Source organism: Lingula anatina, chromosome 4, assembly GCF_051362555.1.
Source record: "Lingula anatina isolate TDL-2025a chromosome 4, LinAna3.0, whole genome shotgun sequence".
In the NCBI taxonomy this organism is placed as follows: Eukaryota; Metazoa; Brachiopoda; class Lingulata; order Lingulida; family Lingulidae; genus Lingula; species Lingula anatina.
In genome coordinates, this window is record NC_141770.1 from 13,539,892 (window position 1) to 13,563,229 (window position 23,338).

Here is a 23,338-nt window from a genome sequence, read left to right on the forward strand (position 1 = left end):
TCGAGTTACAGGGCCCAGATGGGCTACTTCATGAAGACCAGTACTTGCTATTAGAATAAGGACACACTGCAAGACTTAAGTGTTGTTGAACGACAGTTTTTACTAGCTCAGTTTGAATTAGCTTTGTTCTCAAAGAATCTATTATTAAATCTTTTGGGAATTATAGGATAAAAAATTGTCTATAAAACAGTTCCTGTGGATTTGGCACAAAACGTTCAACATTTAGATTGAGACTGATATACAGAAGTTTGTAATTTCTTTCTGATCACTGTAGCTTTTGAGAATCATCAGATATAAAAGTATTTTAGGTTCACTTTCCTCATGAGTGTTTCAGAAATGGGCACTTTTCATGATAGGAAATGCTGACATTTGGAATTTTCTGGCACATCACTCTTGAGTAAAGGGTACCAATAAAAAAAATGTTTTAAGAAAGTGCAGTTTTCTATTAAAAAGGATTCTATTACTGATTTAGTTGAACAGAATACTATAGGTCACAACTACAAGATTTCCTGGGGATGGGGTCACAGTATGTGTGTGTTACCATTAGATGATAAGGCAGTAATTTTACTGAGGGATGATTTTAATAGCAAAAAAAAAAAAAAGAGCGTTGACAAGATTTAGAACTTCCTAAGTCGAGATGACCTGCTGAGGTGCTGTGTTAGAGTTTGTTTTCAATTTAGTTTTATTAGGAAACCACTGACCTTTCTGAAGAAGGTAGATTTACATCTTATCATTTATTGGATGAAAAAGTTCCTTTCAGTCGTGTGTTAAGGGTACAACATTGATATTTGTACGGGGACAACACAGCCATTTTTGCTGTCTCTTTATCTCCCTGTTATCTGTCTAGCTAAAATGTGTGTAGATCTCGATTTCATGTTAAATCATCCATTTGAACAATTTGTGAATTTAAATAACCGTGTATCCTCAATTATGGAAATTTTACACAAATCAATAGAACGATAATTGCGTGTATCCATTTACTTGAACCAGGTCAAGCAAAAAGTCAGTGCAATACACTTATTTATAGGGTGTTAATGAACATGTGTTGATGACACTAGGAAATATGTTATTTACATTTATTTATTTCACACCAAAAGTCAGTAATCATTAAAATTTTTCCCTGGAAATGAAATACTGAAATAAGTGATTTTATATAATTAGCAAAATAGCTAAACATGTCAGCCAAATGAACAAAAAATTCATTGTATAAATGTTAAACATTTTTGCATAAAGTTGCATTTTATGTCATTATAGTGATGAATTGACAAGCTCGCCAGACGTCTTGAGCAAGATAATTCATCCACCCTGTGAAATTTATCTTATATGCATGCAACCAAAATCAGCAGTTGGCACTGCCACAAAACTCATTATAGCTCGAGTGCACCCACTCCAGACATAGAAGGGAAGTAAAGTATGAAAAAAAATTCATTTTGATTCTTCATTATTGATAACCCTTTTCTGTTCATTGCATTTCAGGTTAGACACAGAGAATCCTCCCCCCCCCCCCGACTTCATTTTTACCATGATCATGGTTTTCCCAGATAAAATCTGTGATCTGACACAAATGGGACTCGGTTGATTTTTTCCAGAACATCACTTTTCTTTATAGATTCCCACTGAAGTGTCAGTCTTGGGGGGGAAATATTAGTTTAAGGCAAAACTTTTGTGCATGCTTGCCTGCCTGCTTATTTGTGTGCATTTTAATCAAAATTGATTATCACTTTGTAAATTCACGTACCATGTTTACAGTTTTTAAAAAAGCATTAGGTGTATTAATACCAATACATATTTAAGAACTCACAAAGAGTCTCACTATATGTCTAGGGATGATGATGATGAGTTTCTTTTGTCCTGAAGGTAATGAAAAGGTGATACTTAATAGTAGATTTGGTTAAAAGCCATTTTTGATGTACTTTTTTTTTTTTGAATAGATGGAATTAATGGAGAAAATGAAGTTCACATTATGGTTCAATATTAAAAAAAGTAAATTTTAATCCAGAAATGCCCTCCCCCTTTTGTCTTAAGGGTTTTGTATTATCCAGCAGTTCTCATCAGCAAGTATTTTGAATTCCACTGTGTTTTCATGTGTTGTTCTTAGGTTCAAAACATGATGAAAAAAAATCTTTTCATTTGATCACTTAACTCTGGCAAACCTGAGATAACTTAACTGGTAATGTCCACCAAAGGAGAAATATTTTCTCTTGTTTTTTTATTATTATTATTTATTTTTTGCCAGGCTTTAAATGGAAAGTATCAGAGTTATCTATGGATTTTCATAGGTTCTGGAAGTTTAAAATTAGATTTGAAGTCAGACAGGATCCATGTGTTATGTCAAAACTGGCGAAATGCTCTGAGACTTCAATCTGTATATTGATGGAGTCAAGTCAGCATAATGCTTCATGATTTCACGGTGCTTTATTTGCTGCTACAGTACATTTGAATAGGAATTGACTGAGATTGCAAAACTGTGGTGGATTGAAAACAGACTCTGAGGCAATTAAATTATTGGTATCATTAATCTGTAATCTAAATGTTTGAATTATTTACACTATTTTCCCATTGTGATAGTTGAGGTTGATAAATTCTTTTGAAGCAACTATATAAAAGTCACATTGTGCTGAGGTGTATCCTAGGCATTCCCCAAAACAATCATAAGTTTATTTTCAGTTAAAACTTGTATATTTGAAATGTCCTCTGAAAAAAAACAGTGAAAATCTTGCACAGGTGAAGCTTTCAGCCATCACAGTGGATGGTCTTTCAGAAACTGATGTTTAGGAGAAGGACTGCACAGTGTTAAATAGCCAGGCAATCACATTAACTAAGCTCAGTATAATATCTTATCATTTTGTTGTTCCTCTTGTATATGATATCCTTTGGGTCATAGGTATTACAGAATATACCAAAATAAATTAATTTAATTAAATGATATATACATTTTAAGTTGATGAACCTCTTCAGGTTAATTTAAAAAAAAAAATGACATTTATCATCCAGAAGTTACCAGTAAGATCACTCTGCTCCATGACTGGCTAATCCCCACAAAGACGCTGCCTAGTTATACATATGAAGGTCTCCCGGAGGTGATCAAGTTACTGAAGCAGTACAATGAAGAGGTGCTGGGGCTCCCCAAGGGGCTGGTGACCATCCTGAGGATCCTGAGACACCTTGCTGTGCCCCCTGATGTAGAGAATCAAGGAGGTAAGCACAGACATGGGGTTCATGCCTATAGCCAGCAATTTCAAAGAGGGGGCTCTTTATCTGAAAAATGGACCTTTACCCATGAAACCTTCCTGTTACTGGATCAAATTTTACGCTAACCTTTTCTTAGCAAAAAGGCAGTTTGTTTGACCCCCCCTGGCTATGGTCCTGGGGTTTCTAAATGTTTTTAGTATAGTGGCCCTATTTAGTTACTTGTTTAACTTGAGCACTTATTAGCCACATTATCAAGTTAGTTAGTCATTCATTTGGGAAGTGGGTTGGCTGCTTCCTGAAAGAGAGTGGATGAAAGGGGAGAGAGGGGGCAGCTTAGACCCCCTTTCTTATTTCAGTAATTGCTACTTACATGCTTTATTAATACTTGCACTGAAATAATGCAGAGTTGATATTCAACAGGCATATTTATTTATTTATTTATTTATTTATTTATTTATTTATTTATTCAGAACACACACAGGAGCTGAAGTACAAGTATGTTATAATAGAGCTGTTCAGTGCTGACTGCTTCCCCGTCTTCATCAACATTCTGCAGGTAAGTCAACTGTGTGGCCCAGAAGTTTTAAAACTGTTACAGATCAGTGCAGATGATGGTTCAGGATTCCTTTCTAATGTGTAACTGATATTGTCTGAAAAGAATCAATATTTTCAGCTTCATCTATGCTATGCTATGCTGGGTATATAAGAAAATGTGACTAACAACTTTTCATCAGCTTCAGTTTATATTTGTTTGTAATGTTGTGTTTTATAATCACATTTTTTCTACAGTTTGTATGTCAGCATTAAGGTATAGAAATGTACCACCTGCCTTAATGTTTATATGAAGACAGTTTAACTACTTATCTATAAGATATCCCTATAACATGTTCTTTCCCTTTTCTTTTTGTTGCCAGAAAATTGGAGAATTGCAACTGTTGCCATGGCAACAGGGTATAGCCAGCAGCTACCAGTATCAAGCTCTAATCATGGCGTTCATAAAGCCCACCCTGGCCATTGTCAAGGCAACACTGTCACATCTGGTCCATGCAAGAGGATCTGCTGTGAGTCATATTTGTTGAGCCTATATTTGTTTTCTTGTAAAGTTTGATTCAGTCTCTGCCTGGAAATTATAAGCTGAGATGTATGTTTTTACAATTTTTCCATTTTATCTGTTAGTTTTGAATGTTGAATAGTGTAAAAGAGAGAAAAGATGTTATTGTTATATTCCAGTTCCAGGACCTGACAATTCTGGCAACTCTGTTCAATATTTAATGTCTGCACATACAGCAGCCTTGCTGCCTAGTTATTATCTGACAATGTTGTTATATTCCAGTTCCAGGATCTTACCAGTTTGCCAACTCTGTTCCAACTGCACACTGTGATGTGTTCCATCTGCCTCAGTGGAGAACTCAGCGAGGATGCCCAGAAGGTAACAGTCGTCTGCTGCTCTGTCCTGATATAAAACAAAAAAATTTTTAAATCATTTTTCAATGATATTTTCAATGATATGATTGGATTCTTTCAATCTTTTATTTGACTTGTACTCATATGGCTTGTATGCTTGGTATGATTTATGAGAAAGTTCAGATTGTATGTCATCTGAAAAAAATGTCTTCAGATCAAGCAAGAGACTTGCAACTTTGTCTTCTTTTTGTTTTACTATATTTCTGTATATAATTTTATATTTTTCATTGTGGTCTTTCTGGTCTGATTTTTTATGTAGATTGACTAAAGTATTATGACTTATTATTTTCAGATTCAGACTGACATCATAGATATCCTGTCCACGTTTACACAGTCTGTTCCCGCAGAGTCCGAGTCCAATGAAGGTAAAACATATTTCTTTCAACACATTACACAGTCTTTTAAAGATTAACTTTTCTGTGACCTTTGAATCTTGAATTCATTTTAGCTTACTTCAAATCCCAGCTTGTTAAAATTCTGTCAGCACCTCAAATTTTGTAGATTTATTCTGCATCAGCTTTTATTGAATGCTGGTGACACCTGTTTTTCTGCCAACTTATCACCCAACCATTTGAGTGTAGCAAAGGAGGCCATTCCAGAAATGTATACCTATAGGTATAAAGTTTTTCAAATGGCATTCACTTTACCATGCATCACTCCAAGAAATGTGTATCTGATTTTTCATATTCCCTTTATCTTTTATATAATTGTATTATTTTATCTTTCCAGATCTTGAGAAAAGTCTGTGGACCCGTATGATGAAGGAGTTGTTTAAGTATGTTCTCACCAGTCCTTACACTTTCCTCAGTGGTCTCCATATGGTGTCTGAGCTGTTACCACTACCTCTACCACTACAGAGCAGAGAGGTAAGTTAGACAATTCATCAGTGGTCTCCATATGGTATCTGAGCTGTTACCATTACCTCTACCACTACAGAGCAGAGAGGTGAGTTACTATATAGGCAATTTCTTTCATTGTCCTTCTTGGCCCATTTCCTTGAATGATTAACACATGAAATAAAGCCCACCTCACCACACATGACTTATATGCCTTTCTTTGAATTATTTTTCAGAGTGTGACAGACGAGGAGCTGACATTGACAGTGAACACCAGAAGACTGTGGAGTGCCCATCTTCACCCCATAGCACCTGAAATCCTGGAGGTCATCAAGACATTGGCAGGTAGGATGATAGCATAAGTATAAAATGCTGAATACAAGTAGGTATATCTGAAGTTGGCTAGAACAGTTAACTATTTGGCATTTTACTCATTGGCTTTGTAAAATGTTGTGTGTAGGTTAATTGTGTGCAAGAGTGAGCCCAGAAAGAATCATCTGCTGGCATTATTTTAGATTGAAACCATTTTTCAGATTGAAACATTATATCAAATTGTTATATTATGTCAAATGGACACATTATTTCTGATTGAAACATTGTTTAAGAGTATAAAATTATAATTGCAAATTGTAGTATTATTATTAAACTTGCTATGTTTTATCTCTCAGGCTCCAGCTGCCAGGTATTACAGCATGCACTGCGTAGAGTCTGCTGGCAGCTTGCGGACTTGGCGTCTCCCAGCTCACTGCTGGTGGGGAGGTATGGACACAATTATAGTATGACGTCCTGTTCATAGATTTTAGTGTTAAGCCTGGATGAAAAATTGTCATCGTGTTTGGCCTTATTTGAACATTGAATCAAAATATTACCAAATTTTCAGAATGAATTAGAATATAACAAAATTTTCAGAACTACTCTAGCAATTTGGTTTTTTGTATTTTCCTGTACAAAGTTAAATGATGACTATGAACTTCTTATATCACACTATATTAGTATGAATTATGGTATAAAAATAGCAAACAAACACATTTGTTAATCACATTTGATCAACTTATGTGGTATATTGAACAGGTGTATATTGGATGCACTCTTGGAAAGCATGGACAATTCTATTGAGAAGAGCACACAGCCTGCAAAGGAAGGAGAAAAGAAAGAGGAAGAAAAGGAAGAAAAAGCAAACACTGAACAGAGGAGTTCCGGAGAAACCGCCAGGATATTGAACTTAACCGCATACCTCGTGGCACACCCACCAATCAAATCCCCTGTACTACAGTTGATGAGGGGAGAAACCAAGGCGGAGGAGAAATACAAGGACTTATTTCCTAGATTGCTGAACTTGCTGAATGTGGTGTCAGAGAAACAGTCCCATATCAATGCACAGGAGTGTATTGTGGTGAGTGTGTGACCTGTACACATTGTAATACCTTATGTCCTTTGTCCCTAGAACCTGACAAAGAACGTGTTTAAAGTGGAAAACATGTCTTAGCTAAGCCAACCATGACTCTAAGCCAGCTGTATTTCTTTTCACGAGGAAATTTTTGAACCATTTACCTTTTTTCCCATTCAGAAATTTGTGGGCACTTAGACCAAGTATAATTATTTTTGCCAGCAGTCTTAATTAGACCTCATCTAAACTTGTTGTAGGCTAGTTGACAGTGTAATGTTTCAGTCTTATATTGCAAAGTTAAAATAATATTCTTAGTCACCTAATAGTATATGAGTTCAGCAATCTAAACAAAGCCCAAAAACTTTAAATTGGTAACCTTGTGTATTGGAAACCTATGAATCTCAAACCATTTTTGGGAGGAATGAAGCAGTTATGCAACATTTTATCTCAGATAACAGTTTCACATGAAAGAAGGTTCAAATTTTACACATTTCCTTCATGAATTGGGGAGTATTTATGTGTTGAGAAGCCAGCAATATCAAACATTATTTGGTGTAGGAGATTAAGCACCAGACTGTGTTATTACCCATTATATATGCCACAATTTATCTCAGTTATGCATATCTTAAATCGGGCGAATTCAGAGATATTTTCTGACAGTTTTCCAAATTATCTTTGTTGATCTGTTCTTCATTTTTTACCGTCTTCCGACAGAAAAAATTAGATACCCGTCAATGTAAACTTGAAAATCTGACCATCTTCTTGAAGTCCCAGAATACGCCTTTAAACTGCCCCTGTAAATGTTCAATCCTTTCCTGTTCTGTCTGTCAGTCTGTGCTGCAGTCCCTGTGTGATCCGGCCGTCACCATGATCACTGCAGAGAGCAGTCTTACCCTGCAGGAGCAGATCGCCAGCAGTCTGCCTATCAAAGAGCAGCTGATGCAGCAATGCACCGCCATCTTAGAGCACATAGGAAACCAAGATCACAGCTACGCCTCCATCCTGCCGTCGCTGAGAACTCTGGTCATGCTAACGGAACATGATTATGGATTTTATCATGTGAAAAGGTGATTATTTGAGACAGACTAGTTTTGCTTCTTGGTTCATTGTGATTTTTTGTATTCATTGTCACTAAACATTGCAAATCGTAAGGACTTTTAAGTCATTTGTATCACAAAAATGTGGAAAGAAATAAAATACTTCTCTGAATTATCCTTTTAAGAATTAAAATTGAAATTGTTAGATATTTTAGCTCCAACTCTAAGAAATCTCTCTCTCTCTCTCTCTCTCTCTCTCTCTCTCTCTCTCTCTCTCTCTCTCTCTCTCTCTCTCAAAAAAAAAAAAAAATAATAATAATAATGTCTTAACCTCTGTCATCTATTTTTCCAGTGCAATGGACAGCAACAGCATGGCCCTATTCAGTCTCTTCCTACGTATTAACAACACCTTCAGCAAGGACAGCTCAGACTGTATGTCCACCCTGTCCACTGCTGTAGAACTCCTCCAGCTCCTGTTGGCCTCTGACCAGCCACCCCCTGGGGACGAGGGCCTGGGGGAGGCAGAGGAACCCCCAGGGGAGTACAGGAAGATGTCCATAAGTATTGGAGAGCTGAAGAAATATCTGAACTGGACGCCGGAGGTCCAGCCACACCCTCTGGATGACCTGGAAAAACTCCTAGCTGTAAGACTGAAAGATGAATACTTATTTTTATGAATCATTTCTTTATAGGAAAGTTAATCTGTTTTAACTGTTGCTTTACTCTAATTTTACTTCAATAGAAAATAATTTGATAAACAACATCTCAGAGCATTCATCATCTTGTTAAAACAACAGTGGTTTGGGCATTTTTCTGACATCAGAAAAATGGAGGTATTTTGACAACTGTCACAGAGCAATTGTAATCCAAGGTGAAAAAAATTGCCTACAGAATTCAGCTTGCACTCTGTGATAAGAGAAATCCATGCAGTAATAGAAAAAAGTCTGATTAAATTGTTTGGTAGATCGAAAAAATGTGTCTTAAACCAACCTCTATCTTTCTTTTCATTCCAGGAGTATGTGAAGGAAGAAGAAAGTTTAGATGGTCTCTTGGATGGCATATCTGGTCTGGTGCTGACTCTGAAGACTGAAGAAGGTGGACAACCACAGGGTAAACAATGGCAACAGTTGTCTCCTTCCTGCAGTTGTTGGCATGCAGCAATCAAAGTTTATCTAGACATTGTTCATTTTATTCATGAGTAAAAAAAAAGCAAAAAAAAAAAAAATAATAATAACATAATACATGATTGAGTAGTGAAAACATCAAGACCCAGAAAAAAGGAAACCAGCTTGATAAACATGTATGATGATCATATTAATATGTTATCATGTAGTCTTTCCTTCTGTTCCAGATTTTGCAGAACCAGTATTGCCAGCTCCTAAAACATTGAAAGAACAGTTTGACCTGCGGTTGACCTGTCAACTAGGAGACGTGGATGAAGACAAACTGACCTTGATCTACTGGCTGTCCAACCTGGCAGTGGACGACTCGGACCAAGAACTGGACATGGTGGGTCAAAATGACCAGGACACTTTGATATACGTATAAGATGGTTTGGTCCAAAAACTGGGGTGTGCAATTTTTGGTGATGGGGGAAATGATATTACCTGATATACATCTGAAGCAGAGAGAAAGAAAATGGATCTTGATAAGATAGATTTTTTTAGTTAATTGTTACCATGTGGTTTAAACTTCCACTTTCATAAAAATCAGCACAAAATTAAATCAAGTTGGCAATAATTCTGCTTTAGTGGTAAGCAGCAGTATTGGTTTAAAGCGATTTTTCATTTTCTGTAGGTTGAAGAAGATCTTGAAGAGATATCCCAGAAGTATTGCCCAGATTTTGATGTTAAAAATGAGCTCAGGAAAGGCAAACTGCCATCTGAAATGGACAAAACAAAGTTGAAAAGGAGACCCAAGTATGATATGTTACAACAATATACGGATAATATCAATATACATATATCAAATGTTGAAATGATAAACAAGTCCATAAGCTTGTAAAATGAAACTTTTAATGATTTTCTCCACTTTCTCACCTTTTGGGAAGGGACCATGCCTGAATCCTCCATTATGTTAAAAGATAGGAAGGGAAATGGGGAGGGGCAGGATCTCCCTGTGGAATTGCTACATACTGATAGCTCATACTTTCTGTCTTCAGTAAAAGAAGAGGCATAGATACTATCAACACCAGCAGCCTGAGAGGAAGACAGTTTGGTAATTATGTTTGAACTCTTCATTACACACTCATGTTTAAAATGCTAAAGAGTGTTGATTGTTATTTTTGATTTAATCAGCATTTATCTTTTTTTTTCTCACAGTAAGATGCAGTTATTTAGCCTAGAAGCTGTAAGATTTTATGCAAATCAGTTTTAAAAGAGAATAGTGAGAAAAATGATGGACAAGCTTTTTAAAGAATATCTTATCAGGATTTAATTATGGGGAAAGGTTAACTCTCACAGGTTAACGTCTTTCAGCATGATGAGATGCAGCTATGTGCATAATTCTATTTTCATTGTCATTTATCACAGTGGCCCCCATGAGAGGGAGAGGGTTTGGACGAGGAATGATGTCCAACAGGCACGACCCCTTCAGGTCAAGGCCACCCAATACGAGCCGACCTCCTTCCATGCATGTAGATGACTTCGTAAAGCTTTCCAGCCATGGGCAAGGCAACATGGATACCAAACGCCAGGACAAGGTAGAGTGACGCTGTTGTTCATGTTTATGTACACTGGAAAGCTGAGCTCACACAAGCTTGCAGAATTTTTATCAGTGGTTAGAAATATATTTATATAGATTTTGGCAGAAAGAAAAGAAACTGCTTTCTGTCAAATATGCCATAGATTCAGAAAGGAATCATTTATCCTACAAATTTAATTAAAAACCTGAAACAAAAAGTTCTTCAAGTGAGCTTAGCAAAGTATTTTCTTGTGTTTTTTGGACACAACTTTTCAATATAAAAAAAAAGTGATAAATGTCAGTCAAAAGGCTGGCTATTGAAAGTTGAGTCATATGTTTGACTTGTCCCATTTCATTGTTGTAGAGTATCCACAACATTCCCAGTATCTCCAGTAGACCTAACTACAATGTGAGTACACTCTTCCATCTCATGACACTGTGCAGTGTGACACTGGGATGACACTCGGGGACTCTGCACTGACATTTCAATGACACTGACATAAAAGCGACACTTTTGACTCCTCAGCCACACTGTTTTGATTTTTGACTTACTTTATGAACAATTTCAATATTATCTGTTGATTGAGGATAAAAAATACTACTTTATTTTTATACAATAACACAGCTAATGGAATTCTTCTTTGATTTACTCTTTGCTTTAGTATTATAGCGACACATTTAGTAGTGTAACACTGGGATAAAAAACAAGTCACTTAGCTATGACACCAATTGGACTCTTGAGGGACAGCTTTCACTCTAAACTTAACGCAGCTCTTACACTTGAGTGGCAATATTTTCAATCATGAACACATGTTTGACTTGGGTACGGACTGTTGAGTGATATTGTGTGTGAACTCTAAAGCAACACTGATTGATTTCTGATTCGCTTTTTGCTTTGACATTATAGCGATACTTTTTAGTGTTTTGGCAATTGGAGTGGCACTGGAATGTTCTTTGGGGCCATTAAGAATAGACGATCCGAGTATCAACTGGTCCAAGGCTCAAATATGGTGGACCCTACTTGAAAGGAAGACCGCTTAATCTTGTAATGGTCTCTCCGCCTCTTACACGACTCCCCACACGTCCTCCCTGGTGGAGCACAGTAATTAAATCTTGGCTCCATTCCACCAGACATGTGTGAAAGGCAGAGAGACCACTACAGGATTAAGTGGTCTTCTATTCATGTAGGGTCTGCCATATTTGAGCCTTGGACCAGTTGATACTCAGTTCTTCTATTCTGAATGGCCCCTTTGACACTTAGAATATCTCTGGCATTGTAATAAATAGGTTGAGTTTGGTTATGTGTTGGTTAAGTCATGGGAAATTGGTTGCTATTGTGTCTTCTGATAGACATGACATCAGACAGGTTTTTTTGTTTGTTTTGTTTTGTTTTGTTTTGTTTTTTTTTTCAATTTAAATTGGAATTCTGTTTTTTTTTTTTTTTTTTTTTTTTTTTTTTCAATTTCAGTTGGAAATCTGTTTTTTACTCAATTTGAATTGGAAATCTGTTAAATATCCATGAGTGACCTACTGACATCCTAGTCCTAAGACCATTTTTTTTTCTTTCCCAAACCATGTATGTAGCATCTTGTTAGTGTTGATGTTAGATTTTATTTTACTCTTTGCAGCTGTTATTTTTTGGAAGTGACTTAACTTGAATGGCCACCAGTAATTTTGACACCAGCTTCCTGGTTTTGATTGACATGAATTTAGCAGATGCGTTTGCTGTTTGATCACTATTGCAAGTGTGCATGTGGACCCTTTCTTTTATTTCACAAATAGATATCCTTCGCCTTGAATGTGACATTGAAGACAATAATTAGCGAACCTGCTAGAAATATGATAAAACTATTGCTTGTAGATTTTGTTTGAGAATTTTCATTTTTTGCTTTCAGTAAACCTGATTTGAAGATAGCAGTTCTGATTGTTTGCTATATAATGCTATTAAATTTCACATCTGCTCATCTGCTTTTTTCCCATTGGTCGAATTTTGGTGTTGATTGCTTACCTTCTTTCTGCAGGCAATTCTTGTTGATGTTTGCTTTATCTTGCATTTATGATTTGGTGTTTTTGACAAGAAATATTGATTAAAGAAATATTTTTGTATATTTATATGAGTTGTTTACCTAAGATAAATTATGGTACTTTGTTGCCTAAATGTACAAGTATAAAGATTTGTAAATGTTAAGCTGCAGTGTCAAAATGGCTCAGACACGCCATTTAACATTAGAAACTGCCTGATTCCATTCTGGTGAGTGAATCGTATATTATCATGTTATTATTTCTTCATCCTATGCTGCCAACACAGATTGTCTTGTCTGGAGCTTTAAAAACAGCTTGTTATGGGTCACTGCAAATGAGTTGAGGCTTTTCTCCACTGCATACAGTGAAGGTCGACTTGAAGTTTCAACTTTCAGTATTGGGTCAGACCTGTTATAGATATGAAAGGTCTAATATCCATGGTTTGTTTTCAGGATATGAATAGAGGCCGAGGAAGAGGTGGATTTGACCGCGGGCGGGGTGGGTTTGGAGGTGGCCGGGGAAGATTCTTCAACCAGGGCGGCTATAGGAGAGAGATGAGTGAGTTGATGGATTATTCTTTTTATATAGCACATTGAAGTTATCTTAACATTCACTGGAACAACAATCAGTGATAATATCTGAATTTTGCTTTTCTTTGGCTGATTTTAACCTTAACTTTTTAGAGTAAAGCTGGAAATGATAAGATATTTGAGGTAATTTGTGTGTTTAACTGTGTGTGTGTGTGTGTGTGTGTGTGTGTGTGTGTGTGTGTGTGTGTGTGTGTGTGTGTGTGTGTGTGTGTGTGTGTGTGTGTGTGTGTGTGTGTGTGTGTGTGTGTGTGTGTGTGTGTGTGTGTGTGAGAGAGAGAGAGAGAGAGAGAGAGAGAGAGAGAGAGAGAAATTTGGGAGTAAATACAGTAATTACAATCCAGTTACTATTCTAGGCTCGCGAGGTGCAATGAACCAAAGAGGCGGAGGCATGTCATCCAGAGGGGGTGGTATGGGCCCCAGAGACAGCCCTGGGGAGGGACGCAGGGACGAGGGCAGGGGATTCAACCCCAGAGGAAGAGGAGGAGGAGGAGGGGGCTCACAGTGGGGGAGACCACGTTTTGGTAGTCCAACCAGAGGGGTCAGCACCAGAGGCGGGTGAGTGTTGGGTGGACAGGCCAAAAATAAAGTCAATATAAGGGCTGTTGCAGGACAAATAGTTATGTTTTATAGAAAAGTTTTTATAAGCCTAAGTACTTTTTAGGTGATATTAGCCTAATAAAATACAAGGAAAATCCATTTAATGTTGATTGTTTTTTTAAGGTCCATTTTTCCAAGAAGGCTGCCAAAATCATTACACATAATATCACACATAATACTGCGTAATAAAACATAGCATAGTTCTCATCTGTCCTCTCCTTTATGTCCAGTGGCAGGCCAGGTCAATCCAATGACCGTTATCAGGACCGTGGTCCGCGTCCGTTCCTTACCCCTCCAGGGCGAGGTGGACGTGGAGGTGCCAGAGGAGGCAGTCAGTGGCAGGGAGGACCTCGAAGAGAAAACACAGGGTGAGAATGGGTCTCCTTTCACAAAAGAATTTTAATTTCGGGTTGAACATTTAGACCATGGAGTTTTTTTTTTTCCATTTATGATGAGTCAGTAGTTGTGTACGCGATTAAACAAATATGTTGAATCTACCTCAAAAATTTTTTAATGCCTAATTTTTTTTTATTTACGACATTTTCATGGACTGTAACAGATTATTTCAGGTTCAAAGTGGACCAAAATTGCTTTAATTGTGTAGCAACTTCTTTTATATGAACAGGAAAGATAATATTAAGTAAATGCAATACAAAAAAAAGATGCAAGAAAAATTAAATAAAGTAACTTGGGTTGAATACAATTTACCTTTTTTTACAGTTCATTGCTATTGCAAAGACTCTCAAAGAATACATTAATTTGACAAAAAATAGATGAAGTATTCTTCCCTCAGTTTATTTAATGTCTCCCATATTCCAGACCTGGAGACCGGGGTCCACCCGACAGAGGTCCTGGGAGAGACCAGCGCCCTATGGGGGGCTCCCAACCCTGGGGCAGGGGGTCCAGTGACAGGGGCAGGGGAGGGGGGCAGTGGATGGGAAACAGGAACCGAGACCAGGGAGGAAAGTAAGTATCATTGGAACATCACGGTGTTCCAGATATTTGGCCACTTGTCAAGTTCAGTTTGAATGAAGGGTTCTAAAATGTTTAAAAAAAAAAGAAATAATAGACCATGCTTGGTGGGTGAGGCTGACCAAAAATGTGTTATATGAGGAATGCACCTAAATTTGAAAGTGGTTTAAATTTGTTCATATCTGATTAAGTGTACCTGTTCTGTTGTATTGGTATTGGTCCCACTTGTGCCCCAGGTTAAAGACTGTATATGAATTCTACACAGTCCTGTCTTGTATTTCAGATTCATGCATCCCCCTGGTGGTCAATCTTTCCGTGGCAGGAGAGATCAAGGTGGCAGACACGCCAGGTCCTTCACAAAGTAGAGTATCAGCAGATATTTCATGGACTTGTCTTCATAAGCAACTGCGGAATAATTTGATCACTAATTTGAGGGCAGTTGCCTGAGTTAACAGTGGTGAGGTCTATTCAGGGGTCGTGTTCAGAAACAGTAAAAATTCCCAGTGTCCCTGAGCACAGTCAGGAATCCACAGGAGTCACCAAAGATCACAGAGAGTTCTACTTCTTGTGTCCAGAAATATGGGTTAAAACAATTGTTTCAGGAAATTTTGGAGATTGAATTCTTTGACAAACGAAGTATGTTTTAACATACTGTACTGCGTTCAAGATGGCCGACATGCCAGTCCTGAACTATAAGTGTTGGTGAACTGAAAATTGTCTTGAAAATGGATTTCATAGAAATGAGGTATTCAATTCAGACAATCAAAAAGATCTGTTGATAGAGAGAATTGTATCAAGTTCTAGATTCTTTATCATTTTTTATTCAACGAGTATCAATCATTAATGAAAAATGATTAATAAATATGAATTGAAAATGCAAAGTGTACATATTAAGATGTGTTTACTATAACCGTGGTTTTATAAACTGTAAATTTTCTTTTATTATCAAAACATGACCGGTCTTAAGGAAATGCAGGGCGTCAAGTTCCTTTTTTTTTCTATTTTTTTGAAGATGGTCCTATTTTTTCTTTTTTTGTGTTGGTTATCCAAAAATAAAATATGTAGATACCTTAGTTAATATTTTTTAACTTTTGAAGAAATTTACCGAAAATATTGACTTACTGACTTTGGACGCATGCCTTGTTAAAGTACAATGCAGAAAGATGGAGATTACTCTAAATTTTCAGTTGGCTTTGATATTTAGATGCCAACATGGATGGAATACATTGAAGTTTTCTGACTAGCATCAGACTTAGATCTGCTACTCGTCATATTCGTGAACAGTGGGATGCCATGTTCATCAAGTCCCGAGGTTTTTAAAATTGCTAGGCCCATGCAGCAACAGCACATGTTGAGGTTTGCAGTTTATAGCCATCAATGGATTAAACAGCTTGCTTTCAAGTGGGATCGGCAACATTTAAGTAGGGGGGGGGTCTGTTAGTCCACGGATTAGCTCGTTCTGAATGCTCTCCCAGATCATCAAAATGAGGAAGTTCAAACTTAAGGTATTGGCAGACACATCAACACAATTGTACATGGACATTTCACAAAATTTGGTGCCCCTTGAGTTGGGCTGTCCATGGGAGGATGATTTTTTACCTTTTTTCTGTGCACATTGTACAAGTCCATTCCACAGGTTCTGCTATCTCCTCCTCTAGACCATTGATATCAATGATCTATATTGATAGCCCTATCATCAGGGATGTGGATAGGCCAGTCAAAATTTATGTACACTTTGGGGTTGGGCTGTCCCTGGGGGTGGATGACTTCTTTTTTACATTCAGCGTTTTTTCATCAATTATTTTATGCTGTTATTATTAAAGGGATAACAACTGTTCGTAAGATATCCATATTTCACAATAAATACATTGTAAATAACTCATAGAAATACAATAAATTCTATTTAAGCACCAAAAATGGCAGTTAACACAATAATTCTGGAATTTGTGCTTGCCATCACATCACGTGATCTCCATAGATGGCTACATTCTGTAATAATCTCTTAAGAGATTGTTACAAAAAAACCAAACTTTTGAGAAAAAAACAGGGACTAATTTTGAATGGAAAAATTGCTCTATACCCCAAGAAAATTCATTTTTTGGCCAAAATGAACAGTTATTATCCCTTTAAGATTATTTGCAATAAGTATACATAAAGGACCTAGGCATTGTTATAGCAAAGGGGTCCCTGATTGTGAGCTTCTATCTAGAATATGGGGAATCATCCATATCGTCCCCAGTTTTTTCACTTTCACACAATGATATTGTGGTTTAGGTTGGTAATTCAAAATTCACAGTCCCAAACACGCAGCTCCAAATCGCAAATGGCAATTATGAGGCCAGAAAAAGCCATCCCAGCAAAACAGTCAGCAGTAGGGACAAAAATGTTGACTAGTGGAAAAACCCGATTGACAAACAAACCTGGTAACCAGTTGATCTGACCTGTTGCAGATTATTTTGAATAAAACTGCATTATTATCCATTCAGATACATTTTAATTTGAACATTGCTGTTTAATTTACAGAAGCATACAGAAATTAAATAATATCTAACAATATTATGACCACTGACAGACTTTAAAAATGTGAGTTGAAAACACTAATTTAGCATATTAAGAAAAACAAAGAAAGAAAAAATAGAGCCCAAAAAAAGGTTAATGTGTAATACATGTATATCATTTGATATTTTATTAATTTATTAAAACAGAATAATGAGAATAATTTGCATTTTCCCTTTCTTATGAAATTAGATTTTTACACGAAATCCTTCAGATTTTCTTTATGGATATTGCTCAACTAGTTATATGCAATTAACGGTTTCTAAATGTGATTTAATGAAACAAAACGCGCCGGAGATTTTCTTTTTCAGAATTTTCAAAACAAGAGAAACTTGATATAATACAATATAGATTAATTCTTTAAATTATTTTGCTCAGTTTTAGTATGTGTATTTTATTCGTGCATAAACAGTTAAAATATTAATTCTGTAGAGTTTACCGTATTAATGGAAAATTACCTATGGATGTAACATACAAGACAATTCAATAAACATGTGTAACTTAAACGATTTCCTTTAAAAGTGTCCATCTATGTTTCAAGAGGCATAAAAAAAGAAAGAAAGAAAGAAATGTCAATAACCTTACTGTTACGCTGTACCGTGAAACTAAATGAAAATCCTAAAAGTCTTTTCTATCACAATCCTGCCCCCAATTCGTTCATTCGACCAATGAAAGAACATTTATATGCCCGGCCACGCAGTATCAAGTATGTTGACATTCAAAATGCATTTTTCTTTTTATTTATTAAATTTGTTGTGTTTGTGAGTGTCATTACGACTTTATCAACCCCCAATCCTCTTTTGGAGATGGAGACTTATGCGCCTTCTCATAAAGCAGACGATATTTCAAACCGAAACGTCCGCACGGAAAGTAGGTGACCCCGTCATCATTATGTAAATCAGGTGAGCGTTTTGGTGCGAGGTGCTCAGATAGGACCAAGGTCAGTAGAAGATGGAGAAGAAGGATGTCCCATGCCATATTACTGCTACTGCCACATGTAGGCCGAAAAGAAGGCACTGAACCCGACAGCAGTATTTCGTAAGTTCAGTACAGATGATAGAAAATGTTTTGTATCATTTCATAGTTTTGCATTGACGATATTTTTCTGAAATGGTGCACTCTAGACATAATGACCATGGAACATCTAACTTACGTGAAGGATAATTTCTCTTAGCTTTCCCTCAGTGCCTTTTGGGCACCCTTTTGTTTCTGATACCATTAACCACGAGGGTACAATATAAGTTTATACATTTGTATAATATAAAGTTCAATTGCAATTTGTTAATTATAGCGCAAGGGATACTGGTCAACACGACTTGCTGTAATGAACATGTACTGCTTTATCAAATTGCTAGACATTGTTTCATGAATGTGAATTTATTCCTTTAATTCCAGTGACTCTAAGTAGCATTTACGAAGATACCAGAAGCGTCCTACTCAGAGACACGTTTCGTGTTCTACATATACAGGCCCACACCCATGCCAAGATTGCCTCCTATGCCGACGTTTGTCTGCTCGTCAATTTGCAGGGACATGTTTAGTATGGAAAGTTATGTTTGCTTTTGGTTGTAACATTCTTCTCCAAATCGTAAATCAAATTAAAAGTCGAATAAAATTAGCTTTTTATTCATGAAACTTCTCATAAAAATTAAATCCACACTGAGCGTCCGCCCTGCATGTTGCTGGTTTGTTTCTTTTGGCAATTGTATGTTACTATGTCGTAGTACAGTGCTTTATCTATTGTGGTGTTATAAGGGTAATTTATGTGTAGGCCTACTTTTGGGTCGGGATTGATACTCGTCCCTTTTCGAACCTCAAACGTTAGATTTTAAGTTCTCATTTAATAACAGGAAAAACGTCTGTATGAAAATAGAGTAATTGTTTAAAAATTATCGTTTATTAATTTCCAAGAAGAGTTTTCTATTTGTCACTGAAAATATGTGTGGGCAAATCTGCAACTTGACACCTCCCTGTGAACTTGAAGATGTTCTCTTATTCATTCTAAATGATGTTGATTTCTGGGAAGGAAAGACATTTCACACCCATATCGTAAATGCATATTGGAAACTTTAAATTACAGTTATCGTGTGTTCAGTTGAAAAAAAGGGGAAGAGATAGACACTGTTAATAAAACGTATAACGTCTTAGAAACGCCATAGAAACGCCTTAGAAATCCAAACATGTAACGGGCAAAATGTGACCACGTGCACGTCACTGCAGAATTGTCCACATGTACTCTAACGATCTTTTAACGATTATGAATATGGCACTTTGACTGTAAATAAACTTCCTCTGGTTCTCGGTGTTTTCAGTGCTGGGCGGGGATCAAACATCCGTTTTCTGAAACAAAGTTAAACCATTGGGTGGGGTTAAGATTGTCATCCGAAATGAAATTGAATTTTATATTGAGTAGTAGAATGGAAATCTTTGTTGCGCATATAATAAGAAAACTATTCATTTAGTTGGCTACAAAAATTGGATTGGGATCATTTATATGCTGTTTAGGACTAATATTACAAAGCATAAGTGTCGAAAAACAAAAAACGGGAAATGGACTTCATTTAGCTTTCGTTTGACCATTAAAATGCTTCCGTAGGACTGACATTAATCATAGCTTTTTGCATTCCATATTTTCAAAATCCCTCGACCTGTCGCAAAGCCCAATTTTCGGGAGGTAATGAGTATTCTGAAAAGATTCGATGAATTTAAGACCGTCAACTCTTGTCAATTATGCTAAGATAGTGAACGATTAATGATTCTATAGATTTTTTAAATTAGATTATGGGATTTATTATTTTATCTGTTATACTTAAGTCCATTCGTACAATTTGATCAGTTATTTATCAAAGAATGTTACGGAATTATCATCTAAAAATGTTTTGTTCCTCTAAACGCTAAATTTGATATTCTACCAAAGTGTATGTAAACCTTAATACTTCGTTTGGTTTGAATTTTTCAAGTGAAAAACATGCATAAAACGTGAAGAGGAGCGTTGTAATAAAAGTTTTGGTACTCTTATACATTTTGATATAATTTCGGGATCAAGGGGTGATTGAAAAAAAACGGGCTTGGTTAGATATCAGTCCTGCATTCCCATCTTGTGTTATTTGTGCTTTGTGTCATCACTGAAAACCGAGAACCAGAGTTAATTTAAAGTGAATGTGCAAAGTCACTTCAAGTATGCTGGTTTTTTTGCGTAACCTTTTCAGTTTTGTTTGTATATGTTATACTATATTACTATATTATTCTGAATTTGGCAAAGAGTTGGATAATCTTGTAAGCCTCCCATGTCTTTAAGTCGCTTCTGATTCCCATGCTTTGCAAATGTATATTTTCATCCACAATTACGCACTATATGATATTTATTTTCGGATTTCGTGCAAAGAAAACAAAAATGAAAAAAATATCGATTGGCAAAAGATCCAGGAATCTTACTAACTTGAAATTTTGGCCACTGTTCGATTTGGTGTGCAAACATAACCAGACGACAAAGGACAAGGCGTGCTTACATGTGCGTGTGCATTAGTGCACGAATGAAGCTAACAGCAGATTATATGCATTTTAAACATTGTTACACTTTCTAAATTTGGACTGAAATGTTTTTGATGGAATTCGATGAAAACAAGACACTTATGTCAATTTTGAGTAATATTTGTTAAAAAATCCATTTTTTCTATTATCAGTTTTTTCGAGTCTTTCAAATCTTACGATCCTGAACTTTTGAACTTTTTTTCGAAAATCAAAGGATTTTTTCTGTAAGTAGCAATGTTCAAAATGCATAAAAATCCGACTTGTTTTATTGAAAGATGTATACTGTCTTCTGTTTGTTTGATTTTTAACTTATATTAAATTAGAGTACAAAATGTTCATCATTTTTGTAAAAAAAATTAATGCTGTTGATGAATAATTTTGATAATAATAAACTTGTAAATCTTTTACTTCGTTCAAAACTTGCAAAAGTAATTTCAACTCTTTTAGCTTGTCTCGAACTCTCCATCTTCTGCTTACTATTCTGCCGCCTTACCTACTGAGCTACTGCTTTGACTTCCCTTATATCGATTGTAGGATCCTCTTATCGCGGTTTAAATTGTACATTTGGATTTTTTTTGCAAAAGGTAATTTGCTGGGACCTCGAAGCGCCAGGTTTCGAACCCAAGTCTTGCTGTGTCCGAGTCGCGTGTGCTATCCACTCTCCCAAGTGTTCCCGCCCACCCACCCCTGGTAGACTTTCCTTTTATAGTAACTAAAGGGAATTTTTACAAAGGAATTTAGTATGTTCCAAGTGCCCGAATCAAACCCCCCACCCTTGGAGTACCGCCGAGCCAATGATAACGCTAAGCCATTTTGCATATTATTGTAAAATATTTTATTTGAAGCAAAATAAACTACCATTGATGTATGTATTCTCATATTTGTTAAAGATTTTAAAAATATTTAAAGCCATTTTATTTTTTGAATATCCAGATATGTAAATCAAAAATATTGATATCTGCATTAAAACTCGCTCAAGTTTGATTTGATAAATAAACTATCTAATTATCTACTTGGCTAATGCTTAATCTCAGATAAAAATGACAATCAGATTTTTCAATTTCATTTTAAACAAAAACAACGGCAGATCTAGTAGCTGTCTCACCCCACACCACCGCAGAAAAAATGATTTGATAAATTATGATTAAAAAGTCTCCAAATTGCCAAAAATTTCAAAATGTGACACCCTTTCCAAATAACATGTTTCTGCCACTGTTTTTGTTTCATTTTAACCATAGGGTGCTGTGATTTTTTTCATATTTTATACGACATAAGATTTCGACAGCTATTACTTGGACGGAAAAACAAATTTTTACTGTTTTGCAAGAAATTGTCACAAGCAGTTTGTGAAATATATTTCAACATTTAACAGCCACCAATACGTTCAAATACTCTACAAGAGATACAATTAACGGGGAACGTGAAAAAATCCCCCAGAGACATTGATTATTGAAAAAAAAAACATTTAGCCATTTATTTGCAACGTGTAATTATCAAACCTAGGCAAAATGGAGGGACAAATCATGGTGCTACTTATAACACCTTGCACTTATATTTTAAAGTCGAAAAAATTGTAACAAATGTTTTGTAACTTTCTGAACATAAATAATGTTCTCATACAAGAACGTGAACATCATTTATGCATCTGCTGCTCGATATACTGAAGCTGCTATTTGTTAAACAAATGCAGCAGAATTTTGAAAATAGCACACTTTGGATCACATGACTGTTCCCTTCATCTTATGCAAAAGTGAGATCTGTTCACCAAATTAATGCCAAAAATGCAAGTCAAAATCAACAAATAATTTTTAAAATATTGCACTTACTACACACCTTAACTTTAAAAGAAAATCGGTAATATTAAGATTACAATCCAGATGAGCAAATTCAGATAACAAAAATCGTTAACATATCAAGGTTCTTTTAATACACAGTTTAACCGGTAGACAGATTAGCCAAATCAGCTTTCAACTACATGTAATTTTCGCAAATTGAGTCTTAAATGTGTTAACTCTATATACTACATTACTCAAACAAAATGATCGATTGTGGTCCATAGAAATGACACTTTTCACTCAACAAGACAGCAAGTTTCCAAGCTTCAAAAGATGATACAGATACGAGTTTAAAGTAACTAGATTTTGAGTCTTCCTCGCTATGGAGATCAAGACTTCTTAATTTCACAGGTGGCGATAGAATGATAGAAATTTGGAACCCCAAACGGGATTTTCAGATCGTAGTTTTCGAAACGGTTTTTGTATAAAGTAAACATACAGGGAAAATTGCTGAAATTTCCAGATTTTTTTTTTGGCTTTGGTCTAACCCGCATTGCATGCCTTCAAAATTGAGAATTTAAGTCCAGGAGCGAGTGTAAATGTTGTAAATGCCAAGTTCCATGTGACGAGTGAAATGCTCTGAAATTTTTTAATCTTTTGATAGAATTTTGTCAACTAAGCATTAAGTAATTTTAAA

General features: G+C 36.0%; 1 protein-coding gene across 1 annotated transcript in view; it reads left to right on the forward strand.

Annotated features, from left to right (window-relative positions):
- LOC106153148 (protein virilizer homolog) overlaps positions 1-15,852 on the forward strand; it is a 43,145-nt gene extending 27,293 nt beyond the window's left edge. Inside the window, exons 18-39 of the mRNA XM_087010790.1 lie at positions 2,995-3,198; positions 3,597-3,748; positions 4,107-4,253; positions 4,526-4,621; positions 4,949-5,021; positions 5,386-5,522; positions 5,729-5,837; positions 6,161-6,251; positions 6,564-6,885; positions 7,711-7,946; positions 8,269-8,560; positions 8,930-9,026; positions 9,268-9,425; positions 9,714-9,835; positions 10,078-10,133; positions 10,448-10,617; positions 10,963-11,007; positions 13,073-13,178; positions 13,564-13,765; positions 14,038-14,175; positions 14,627-14,773; positions 15,063-15,852. Of these exons, the coding sequence (XP_086866916.1) occupies positions 2,995-3,198; positions 3,597-3,748; positions 4,107-4,253; positions 4,526-4,621; positions 4,949-5,021; positions 5,386-5,522; positions 5,729-5,837; positions 6,161-6,251; positions 6,564-6,885; positions 7,711-7,946; positions 8,269-8,560; positions 8,930-9,026; positions 9,268-9,425; positions 9,714-9,835; positions 10,078-10,133; positions 10,448-10,617; positions 10,963-11,007; positions 13,073-13,178; positions 13,564-13,765; positions 14,038-14,175; positions 14,627-14,773; positions 15,063-15,144 (3,182 nt within the window). The 3' untranslated portion in view covers positions 15,145-15,852. The remainder of the gene's footprint in view (positions 1-2,994; positions 3,199-3,596; positions 3,749-4,106; positions 4,254-4,525; positions 4,622-4,948; positions 5,022-5,385; positions 5,523-5,728; positions 5,838-6,160; positions 6,252-6,563; positions 6,886-7,710; positions 7,947-8,268; positions 8,561-8,929; positions 9,027-9,267; positions 9,426-9,713; positions 9,836-10,077; positions 10,134-10,447; positions 10,618-10,962; positions 11,008-13,072; positions 13,179-13,563; positions 13,766-14,037; positions 14,176-14,626; positions 14,774-15,062) is intronic.
- Positions 15,853-23,338: the final 7,486 nt, after the last annotated feature.